The sequence below is a fragment of the Schistocerca piceifrons genome, chromosome 3 (assembly GCF_021461385.2).
Source record: "Schistocerca piceifrons isolate TAMUIC-IGC-003096 chromosome 3, iqSchPice1.1, whole genome shotgun sequence".
Lineage (NCBI taxonomy): Eukaryota > Metazoa > Arthropoda > Insecta > Orthoptera > Acrididae > Schistocerca > Schistocerca piceifrons.
In genome coordinates, this window is record NC_060140.1 from 772,211,774 (window position 1) to 772,223,922 (window position 12,149).

Genomic DNA, 12,149 nt, shown 5'->3' on the forward strand with positions numbered 1-12,149 from the left:
AAGGAAAGGACACCAGGGGTGTTCATTGTGTATGCTTGGGGGCCTCATACAACATGTTGAAGGAGCATCTATTGAGGAAACACGGTGCAACCAGCTGCAGACTGTGGTGCATGTTGGAACAAATGATGCCTGTCATCTGGGCTCTCAGGTCATTCAAGCAACTGGCAGAGACGGTTGAGAAGTCCAGGATGGGGACACGAATTGGGAGGAGATTACAAGATTCCCCTTCTGCTACAGTCTACTGCTCCTTTTTGAAAAGTTTTCAATTTCAGTCTAGCCTGGGCACCCAAAGGTAGCAGTCTGGTGCATGGGAGATGTGCTTCGTTGGGTGAATGTACATATGTTTGTCTTTTCTGATGCGGACTTCATCTGAAAGCTTAATCTTTAATAGTGTTTTCATTGTGCCTGTCTGTAACTCAATGTGTCACTTTCATGATGAGTAGGAATACATCCTTTCCATAACTGTTGATATTCCAACCTGGTTTAAAAAAAATTAAAACTGGATTTAAAACCACAGAGAATTTAATAATGTGTGTTTCCTGACATTTTCCCAGCAGATGGAATATCCCACTATTAGCAGACACCCTACTCAACTGAGATAAAGTTCCCAACTGTCAAAGGAAACATTAGTCTAGGTCTTCAGTGTTTGGCATTACAAAATATATGCTCCACAAAAAAGAACCAAATACTCTGCAATAACTGTGGATTTGCTGACTCTGCACTTGCTTTGTTTTATTCTTAGATGCATAAAGTTTTATCTATGGCTGATACTCTTGTTACCAACAGTAAAACCTTCGATGCATGCAAAATTTCTCCCCAGTGTAAAGTGCATTAAAAATCTTCCAAGTGACTCACCCTGAGAATGGCTAAAAGGCTGCACTTAAAAAAAATACAAATACAAATAAAAATAGTGGAACTTAGAATTCTGTCTCTGACATGACATTAAAACTATAAATAATAAGTACCAGTTCTGATGTTTACAATATTACAATTGATAATTGTAAGAAACATTACACAGAGCAAACAGGAAGACATTTTGTGATGCATCACAAAGAACTCACATAAACTAGCAACAAGACAGTATTGGGTGTTCACAAATTGAGCAGTATGTGCACCAGGAAGACATACACTCAGAGTGCTGGCATTTAAATTACTGCATTGGGAGTGAAAAAGCAGCAGCTCAAAAAAGTAAGACAGTGATACATCAAATATACAATATGCCAATTCTGTTGACTGATCCAAAAATGTGGTTCATAAAAGGAAGAGAAAAAGTAAGGTGCAAACAAATGAAATTGAGGATTTGAGAGGTTGGATAGGTGTTAACACACACAGGAAAGATGTGTTATGAGAGAACCAAATGAGGAAATCCTGGAAGAGAAGACATAGTAAACAGGCATTTTAATTGTATGTGCATGTGCAGAAAATAGATGAAGAGAGGATGCCCAGGAAGATGCACAAGATGAAGATGGAGGGAAAGAGACCAAGGGGAGGGCCAGGGGTTAAGCAGTTAAAATAAGTGGAAGAAAGTACTCAGACGAGAGGAGAACACTGGGCTGGAGTAGTGAAAGTGGTGAGAAGCCCAGACAGACAATATGAGGAGGCTTTTGTTCCAAGCAGATCCTGCCATACAAGATGGTGGTGGTGGTGGAGGAGGAGGAGGAGGAGGAGGACAAACTTTAAAAACTGGTTAATTTCTTCCAGGCATAAACTTTCACAGATAAAAAAATGTTGCTCTACACAACACTATGATTACAGGTCATTGCCTCTGTCTGTGGAGGGAAGGGTGATGGTGGAGGCAGCAGCAAGATAAGTCACTATGTGTATGTAGCAGCCATTGGCTGTTTGCTGATGCTGCTGCTGTTTATGGGAAGGTGTCACCACTGGGTAATTGTGAGAGGATACAAGATCACTTAAACAACATTTCTAGTTGGTGAAATGAGTGGCAGCTAGTTCTAAATGCAGGAAAATGTAAGTTAAATTGGACGAGTATGAAAAACAAACCCATAATGTCTGAGTACAGTATTAGCAATGTGCTTCTTGACACAGTTACTTTGATTAAATATCTGGTTCTAATGTTGCAAAGCAATATGAAATGGAATGAGTATAGCAGGATTGTAGTAGGAAAGGCAAATGGTTGTCTTTGGTTTATTGAGCGAGTTTGGGGAAAGTGTGGTTCATCTGCAAGGGAGACCGCATATAGGACACTAGTGCGACCTATTCTCGAATATTGCTCAAGTGTTTGGGATCTATACGAGGTCGGATTAAGGAAGACATCAAAACAATTCAGAGGTGACCAAACAGATTTGTTACTGGCAGGTTTGAAATCTCAAGTGTTATGGACATGCTATGGGAACTCAAATGGGAATCCCTTGAGGGAAGGCAACATTCTTTTCGAACAACACTATTGAGAAAATTTAGAGAACCAGCATCTGAAACTGACAGCACTATAATTCTACCGCCTCCACCACATGATGCGCATAAGGGCCACAAGGGTAAGATACGAGAAATTAGGGCTACATGGAGACATACAGAGTCTTTTCCCCTCACTCCATTTGAGAGTGGAACAGGAACACCAGCACCATGTGTCGTACAGTGGACTGCAGAGTATCTTTGTAGATATAGATGTATCTGAGCAGGAGGCAAATTTTTGTGCTCTTCATGCTGAATTAGATCACAAGCAATTTGAAATAGATATGATGAGGGGGGGAGGGGGGAGGGAGATTATCTTGGGAACCGGATAAAGGCAACAAGCAATGGGCGAAAGGGGAACTCCTTTTCAACTTCATCTATATTTGATCTAACAGTACGGAATACATTTGACTTGTCACATGAAAGTGGAGGGGAAGAACTTCATCCAGCTGTAGGTCACAGTAGGGTGCAGCTGACTTTTGGATTAAAGTATCTTGCGAAAGGAAAAGGAAAATGTATCTTTTTGACGAGAACAAGTAGGTATCCTGCAGTAGCTGTTGACTACAATAAACATTACTTTAAAGTTAATTAAAAAACCAAGGAACATGTACATAATGTCTGAAATTGGTAATTCTGACAATAGACTTAAGGCTATATGGAATGTAGTGAAATGAGAGACAGGACAAAAAGCCGCAAAACAGGATACCATCACTACTGAACTGTGTGGAAGGGCTATAAATGACGAGTCAAAGGTATTTAATAATAAAGTCTTAAATATAGTAGATGTATCACCAACTTCCCCTTCTGAAATTAAGAGAATTATATGTTCTCCCAAAAATAAGAGCTCGTTTAGTTTTCATGGTGTTTCCAATACAGTACCACTGATCTGTTCCCATACAATAAGCCCGAGATTTGATCCCATATAAAATGTCCAGTCTTATCTGAAATGTGTAATGCATCACTAACTCAGGCATTTTGCCACAGAGACAAATATATGCTGTTGTTAAACCCTTCTTTAAGAAAGGTGATAAGAGTGATCAATACCTACTGACCTGTTTCCCTGCTAACTTCATTTTCCAAGATTTTTGAGAAGGTGATGTATTCTAGAACAGTATCTTACCTGAACAAAAATTAATATCCTCGGCAAATCACAATTCGAGATTCAGAAGGGTTGTTCTCCTGAGAATGCCATTTCCATGGTCACTCACCACACTTTACAAGCATTAAATAATAAAAGTAGTGACAACTGGTATTTTCTGTGACTGCGACCTACCTAAGGCATTTGAATGCATGAATCACAGTATTCGCCTAAATAAATTGCTATTTTATGGGACTGTTGGTATGGTCAACCAATGGATAATTCATATTTAACCAAAAGAATGCAGAAAGTTGTACTTACTAATTCTACCAACACAGTCTGTGGACATAATTTTGACTTAAGTAAAATCACATATGGGGTTCCCCAAGGTTCAATCTTAGGTCCAAAATTGCTCCCCAGATATGTAAATGACCTTCTGTCTAATATACAACAGGAACAATTAGTTCTTTCCAGCATTGACACTAGTGTTGTAATCAATCCAAGCACACACGGAGAAACAAAGGAAATGGTAAACAAAGTTCTTAGAAGCATCACTGACTGGCTTTCTACAAACAGTCTCACCATCAATTTCGAATAGAGACAATGTAGGGGTACTACACGAATGATAAGTGTAACAATGGCGAGGAAAATGTAACAGGGTGGAAACTTAAAAATTCTTAAGTGTTGATTGATGAGAACTTAAACTAGAAAAATCACATTTTGAAACTCTTCAAACAACTTAGTTCAGCCACATTGAGGCTGATTGCAGAACGATTCTACTGCCGCCAACACACATTTCGCATCAGAACTAAGATGATATCAGGAAGATTAGGACTTGTACAGAGGCATATAAACAGTCGTTTTTCCCTCGTCTATTTGTAAGTGGAACAGCAAAGGAAATAACTAGCAGTGTTACTGAGTACATTCCATCATGCAGCACCATATTGTGACTTTTGGAGTAAGTGTACTGATCAGCCAGAACATTATGACCACTGACCCACTATCGATATAAACCCATCCACGCAATAGCAGCATCACCTGGCAAGGAATGATAGCTTGTCAAACACAAGCATGGTGCCTGTAGTATCTGTGGATGCAGTATCTGTGGATGTACTGTCCACGTGTAGAATAAGGAAGGCACGCCATCTGTCTGAGTTTGACTATGGGCAGATTGTGATGGCCCGGAGGCTAGGGACCAGCATTTCGGAAACAACACGATTTGATGGGTGTTCAAGGAGTGCTTTGGTATCTTCAACACATGATGAACCCATGGTGAAACCATGACCAGATGTCGTGCGACCCGGTGGCCACCCTCTTTACAGCCATCAAGCATCCTAGGCTGGGCAGACTGGTAACAAAGGATAGATGGCAAACTGTGGGGGAATTATCAGACTAATGATCAGCAGAGTACAATTGTGTCTGAACATGCAATGCACCAAAAACTTTTAACAAAGTATCTCCACAGCCAACAAACCATGCATGTCCCAATGTTAACACCATGACATTAGTGACTATGACTGAAATGATCAAGTGGCCATTGGCAATGGTCGTTGGCACAGTAGCAAAATGTTGCATGGCCTGCTGACTCCTGATACCTTCTTCATCGTGCTGATGGGAGGGCGCGAATCCAATGTCTTCCAGGCGAACAGCTCCTTATCACCTGTACTATGGGATGAAGGAAAGCTAGCAGCAGCTCTATTATGCTCTGGGGAACATTCACGTGAGCATCCATTCGTCTAGTGGAGCTCGTACAAGTCACCATGACGTCTAAGGAGCATTGTACGTCAGTTGAGACCACTCACACCTCTTCGTGACGACCACGCTTCCCAATGGCAGTGGCATTTTTCAACAAGATAATGTGTGCTATGTCACAAGGCCAGGAGTGTGATGGTGGTGTTTGAGGAACACAATGGCTGCCTGCACCCCTCCCCCCCTCTACTTGCTAGGGGCCATATTCTGTATCTTTCTGCCACTTTACTGATCGTTTCGGTACGCGAGCGCACCTAACGGACTTTTTTTTCAAAACAGAGCTCCCTCAATTAGTTGCATAGGAAGAACACTTCTTCACAAAACCAAAAAATTGTTTAGAAGAGTGTCAAAGAATAAGAAGATGCATAGAATGTGGTTGCGGCTCGCTCCTAGAGATCCAAATGATGAAGTAGACTACTTCCCTATATGATACATCAACAATTTGGTTCATTAGGACAAAATTTAAAAAATTGCCTTTTTGAGAGTGTGTGACGAGTGCAGATATAGAAGTTCGTTTTACTTTATAACATGCATCTTATGAATCAAAATGTTTCATATATGGTGGTATAGGCTGAAAATATTGTGGCAGGAACCTTTCGTCTCTGTCTACTGTTGTTAAGGATTCGATCACAGATAAATACTTATGACAAGGGAGTGTAAAAATGATTGCTGCTAGTTTCATTTGCAGTCATTTACATTGTCCTTTTCGATTCCTGTCTGACCACACTCCTGGAAATCGCTACGTATTCTGAAAAAATGGTGAATTATTTGTGACAAGAAGTAGTATACATGTCACTGTCAGTTGTTTCCTGCACAGTAATTTCAACTTTCATTTCTTTAACATATGGAAGTCACAAAATCAGAGATACTCGTTACTCAGAAAGTGTGCTCTTACATGTAAATTACAACGAATATTTCAGAAAAATGTGTAACTTTGATGATTAATCAAGTCTCAGGATGTGTTGCAAACAGGAAGAGGAAAAAAAAAATATTTTCACATCCAGCAGCATACGAACCTACGCTCTTCGCCACGACACTTTGTCACCTTACCAACTACGCTACTACAACTTGCATGCTGTCAGCACTTTTTTGCGTAATTCCATTAGAGAGACACACATGTTGACTTCGTTGCTGAATGATGCGGATGTAAGCCATAAATGCATGAAATTTTGGAAGGTTTCCTCCATCAGACTTCATATAATTCCTTTGCATAGTTACTTAAAAGTTTTAAATATGTTTCAATAATTAATAAGTAAACCATAAATCATTTGTGGAAAAGAGTACATGAAGTCACTAGTAATTTCAGCTAACACTCATGTAATATACATAAGCAGAGCCAATGTCTTGATATTCAATGATCTTTAAACTCTTTAATTGCATAAAAATAACAGGTATTTTGAGAGAATATTGAACGAAAACATTTTTCTTTTCTGGATGTTGCAATCATTCATAGAACAACCGAACCTCATTTCTAACAAATGAAAATAGTTTATTATGAACTCACTTTCCAACCAGACGCGTCCTCTGGTGATTCTTTAGTAACACAGTCACTAAACCCAAAGCTAAAACCACTCAATATGTTTAAAATAACAAATTATAGGGGTAAATAAAACACAGCTAACCGAATGACAGGGCCACACCGAAATCCTAAACCTCTTGGTACAGTTGTCGTAAAATCGGCAGGAGGACTGTTTGGTAACAGGTCTCAGACGCTTACTGAATAGGAAATTCGGATAAAGAACCGAAATGACGTCACTACCGAGACTAACCTACTGCACCAATTGGTATGAACTATATAGAATAAGGCCCCAGATCTGAACATGATTGAACACATCTGAGATGAGGTTGAACGTTACTTCATATGTCAATGCCCCCTCCGCAGAATTATTTACAGACATCAGGTGAGTTGTGTCAGTTGTTGCAGAAATATAAACATGTATAAAATTATTGCAAAAACAAGACTTTCCCATTTTTATACAAAATTGAAGGAAGTAAGAGAAAAATATAACTTCATGAGCAGATGTGGTTTTGGTTCACTGTTCGGTGTAAGTTATAACACACAACAAGGCAGCTTCTGTACCTATGAAACAGATAATCCAACAAGCACACGGAGTGAAATAATCAACTGCAAGTTTATCACTGGCCCCTGTTAACTGGCCAGTTGAAGAATCAGCGAGAAACAATCTTAGGAAGGGATAGCAATATAATCAAATACTCTGAAATTTACCACATGCACTTGAAACAAAGCTTGCCTCCAAATTTGTCACTAAAGAAAAGAAACATAGTGCTGTCCTACATTTGCAGATGAAGGGTCATTAGCCATTGATTTCAAATTTATGTCCATAATCAGTAGTTCATTAGTGTTTGTATTTTGTGGCTATCAATCACAACTGCAACAAATCAGTCTACTCACTTTCAATGTAGGATAGTAAATTTTAGCTTTTGATACAGCTAAGACTTTGCTTAAGTCCACGAGTTTGCTGAGGTCTACAAGTTTGCAGTTTACAAATGCTTCATACAAACTTCACATTCATTATGTTTCATGTAGCAGAAGCCCCAAATAACCGTGCCCAAGAAAGAATCATCTACAGCTAGTATCAGTTAACAAATACATTAACAAATTCCAGGTCTAAATGAAAAAAAATTTCAGAGTACCTAAGAAGCAAAGGTGTTACGAATCTGAGATTTATATTGAGTGGTACATGCAAGAGAAATGCAATGAGAGCTTCCCCACCACATAAAGAAGATGCAAGTGATGGTAAGTCCTTATAGTACAGAATATTACTACAAGTGAATTCATAACGAAACGATTTAAACATACCGTTGTGCCTAGTACCATGGATGGCTCGGAAGCTGACGTTACATAGCAGAAGGAAGAAACAGAACTACATTTTCAAATGAAGGCAATATCTGTAACGGGCCTGCATGATCTAGGTAACATGTAACTGACAAAAGTTTTGCAACAAGGCATGTTGAAATTTATTGTAAATCTAGAGAAATAGTATGTCAACTGTATCAGTAACACAATTTGTAATTTAAATATTCAGGTGTTGTTAAATATACAAAAAATTTCATGAGGCCTCTTCAAAACAAAAGTCATTGTTTTATGTACAGGTAGTTTGGTGGTTTATTACTGATATATCCAGTATTCTAACCTGTTATCAAATTAAAACCAGAACAAGTTTCATATTTCTAGAACAAATGAAAAGCACCAAGTTTTGAAATGAACAAACTGTTTCTGTTTTTACCAGCTACACTATAATGAAACAAAATACCACAATGCTTGAATTGTAAGACAATCAATCAATAGTGTAACTGCTGAAGAGAGAGAACTGATAAATCAAACATAATTTCCAATTCATCGATTTTAAACAACATCAAAAAACTAATTAACTGGAAGAAGATGTAAACTGACAAGTAGGCACAGTCCACTGTCTTGCTTTTACAAAATATTTTCACTCCAAATCACAAAAAGCCCTGTACCTGAATATGCAAAATGTTAGCAAATCACTAAAATCTCCATTTCAAATTTTCCTTTTGAACCAACATTTCTGAAAATAATCAGAAGCACATTTGCAGCAACATGAAAAGATAATTACCACATAGAATGTGATGAGGCATAGAAAGTCCAGACGCCAGTAGAACACAAGTGACATATATTGTTATTTCTGGAAAGATGCCATTTCCAACTTTTAAAGCGACAGAAGCATGTGGTGGCACAATGTACAATGCACTCCCAGCCAATAGTGTCATTTTGCTACATGTGTCTGCAGTGGCGTATTTCAGATTGATTTACCATTGGAATTAGTGTAGGTATTGTGAGGCTATTTATCCATTTAGCACACAGCAAAATATATTCTCTGCCTCATATTGTACATATGAGGCGTGTTTTTTTTTAGTAAGTACCATTTTGAAATTAAAAAAGTACGTGCTAAATATCTCAGTAATTTTATTTTTACATGAAAGCCTGTACCTTAATATACTTTTCTACATAATTTCCGTCAATATTGAGGCACTTCTCGTAATGTCTACCAGTTTTTGCATACCCTCCTCATAGAAGTCTGCCACCTGACTTGTTAACCACTGCATCACCACTGTTTTGACTTCGTCATCGTCTTTAAGATGCTGACCGCCCAAGTGTTTCTTCAAGTGCAGGAACAGATGGTAGTCACTGGGCACAAGATCGGGGCTGTACGGAGGACGATCTAGAGTTTCCCATCGAAAAGATGTGATGAGATCTTTGGTCTGATTCGTCACATGTGGACGGGCATTGTCTTGCAGCAAAACAACGCCCTTGCTCAACTTCCATGGACTGTTGCTTTGTTTCTGGTGTGACGTAGGCCACATGTTTCATCGCCCATAACAATTTGGCTTAAGAAATCATCACCGTCGTCGTGGTACCGCTCAAGGAAAGTCAATGCATTGCCTAAATGTTTGGTTTTGTGCACATCCGTCATCATTTTTGGTACCCAATGTGCTCCAATTTTTGGTAATTCAAGTGGTCGGTCACAATGCCATACAAAACATTACGAGAAACATTAGGAAAGTCATCCCGCAAGGAGGAAATCGTAAAAGCGTCTGTTTTCTCTCACCTTATTGTCCACTTCCTGCACCAAACTTTCATTAATGACTGAAGGATGCCCACTACATTGTTCATCATGAACATTTGTGCGGCCACCTTTAAATGCTCTCACCCACTTCATTACCATTCCATCACTCATAATGTTTTTTCCGTAAACTGCACAGATCTCACGATGAATATTGACCGCTTTTAGGCCTTTAGCACTAAGAAATCTTGTAACAGTACGTACTTCACAGTTGGCAGGACTCACGATTATCGGAAGCATCTTAAACACTCAGTACACAACGTAAACAAGGAAGAATCAGACTGTAATGGCGTCAATGCGTAGATTTAGGTACAGGCTTTCATGTAAAAATAAAATTACTGACATATCTTAGCACGTCTTTATTTAATTTCAAAACCGTACTTAATTTTAAAAAAACACGTCTTATCATATTACACAGCTATCATCTCACTTAACTTGTTTATTAACACCTACACATAAATTCTCTGCAATCATGAGTCATATTTTTCTATAAAAATTTGCTGAAGTCTAGATCAGGGCCACAGCACACCATGCTAACAGAAAAAGGAATATCCAGTAATACCAAAACTGGTTGTGATGCAGTAGGAAGACAAACTTACTACCTGCTATTTTCACTCGGGTGAGTCAAATGTGGTTTTTCCACACACAAGAAGCCTTAACAGCTGAAATCTAGTTTATCTCACGAAGAACAACACACTGAAGAACGAGTTCCAAAAACAAGTCAATGCTTCCTGTAATAACTAACATTCACAATGTCTTTTTAGCAGAAGTAATACATTTTAAAACTTTATTGGTAACATTTTATTTGAAAATTAGCCAAAATGCTTGGTCTAAAGATGTTGAAAATGACTCACCACACTTGATCCACTCAGTGAGATCTTCTAGGTCTTCTAGTAATTTAGCCGCAACCTCCCCACGTGAAAGTTGTTTTTGATGGAAAGGCTCTTCTTGTGTATTTGCTAAATCATCATTGGGCAGCCAGCACTCGTCATTGCCATCAAGGGTGACATACGATGGCGAACAGGGCTCCTGCTTCCACAGGGGTTCCTGCTTCAACTCCCAATCGAGACTGTACAATGACATTGTGTTCTCCATTTTCTTGCGATATGTATTGGGCAATTACACCTGATCCGCTGCTTGGTCCGTAAAATGCGTCCTTTGTCGATTGGACGACAGATGGTTGAATATAAAACGCCATATTGGCTCTGTAAACAAAAGGCATTTCTATAACTTTCTGCTATTTGAATCATTTGCTAACTTTAATATTAGGAGCATAGCTGCAACATGAAGTCACAAAGGAGGTATGCGACCATTTTGGAAAATATGTGTAGCCTGCAAAATGCTGATAGTCTGCATAACATCCTGAACGAGCAAATCAACTTGAACCACAAATGGTTCTTTAAGATCTTTAGTGACTTGTTGGATACATAGCATAGTGTTTCTCTCTTCTTTTAATATATATATATTCTACAGCCCTTGTTTTTGTTTTACTCCTTTTCCACTTCTCCCACCCCCTGCCCACCTTGTTTTCTAATGTATATTTATAATGTACACAATGAGTCGGTGACTACCTTTCAGTGTGTTAGCCTGTTAACTGACAGTCCCCTTGCCCACCTCCCAAGCCCCTCTCTTCACATTTTTTACAATTTAATTGTGTACTTCCACAATAAGCTCGTAGTTCTTGTTAGGGCGCTATCCCGTGATTGAACAATAACCTATTTTATTTTGTACGTATTTAAAAAAAAATTAGAAACAAATCCTTTTGCATCTGTTTTACTTCTTTTCATGATGCTTTTATTCTTTATAATTGGAATATTCCTAATGGTGATTTTATTCTTTTCGCAAGGATCTGTTTTAAAGCATTGTTTTGATTCTTTTTAATATCTCCAACGTATGTACTGACTATTTCTTGTTTGCAATGCTGGGCAGCAATGCGGCACTTACTATTTTCTTTGTATAATGTTTTTATGAAAATAATTTTTTTATTATAATATTCCAATATACTTCATGTATGTTATTTTCACGCAAAAAATTACTATTATAAGGCTCCTATATCCCGTTCATATTCATTGTCTCTTTTGTACCTTTTGTACATATGCATGTCATCACTGGTTTGCACTGCTCAGATAGTGCTGCAGTGCCCATAATGTTCTTGAGTAATACTTACATAATTATTGCATTATTGTCTTTATTTTCCACCTGTTGATTAATATAACCGCATTAGCATTTGTTGATGTTACGTTCTATTTGGAATAGGTTATGAATTGTACTTTTCCAGTTACCCTGTATTATATTGCTTGTTACTT

The 12,149-nt window shown here is 38.4% G+C and overlaps 1 protein-coding gene across 1 annotated transcript in view; it reads right to left on the reverse strand.

Annotated features, from left to right (window-relative positions):
• Positions 1 to 12,149, reverse strand: part of LOC124787879 (activating transcription factor of chaperone) — a 47,534-nt gene that overhangs the window by 21,187 nt on the left and 14,198 nt on the right. Inside the window, exon 2 of the mRNA XM_047254855.1 lies at positions 10,698 to 11,048. Coding sequence (XP_047110811.1) covers positions 10,698 to 10,938 — 241 coding nt within the window. The 5' untranslated portion in view covers positions 10,939 to 11,048. The remainder of the gene's footprint in view (positions 1 to 10,697; positions 11,049 to 12,149) is intronic.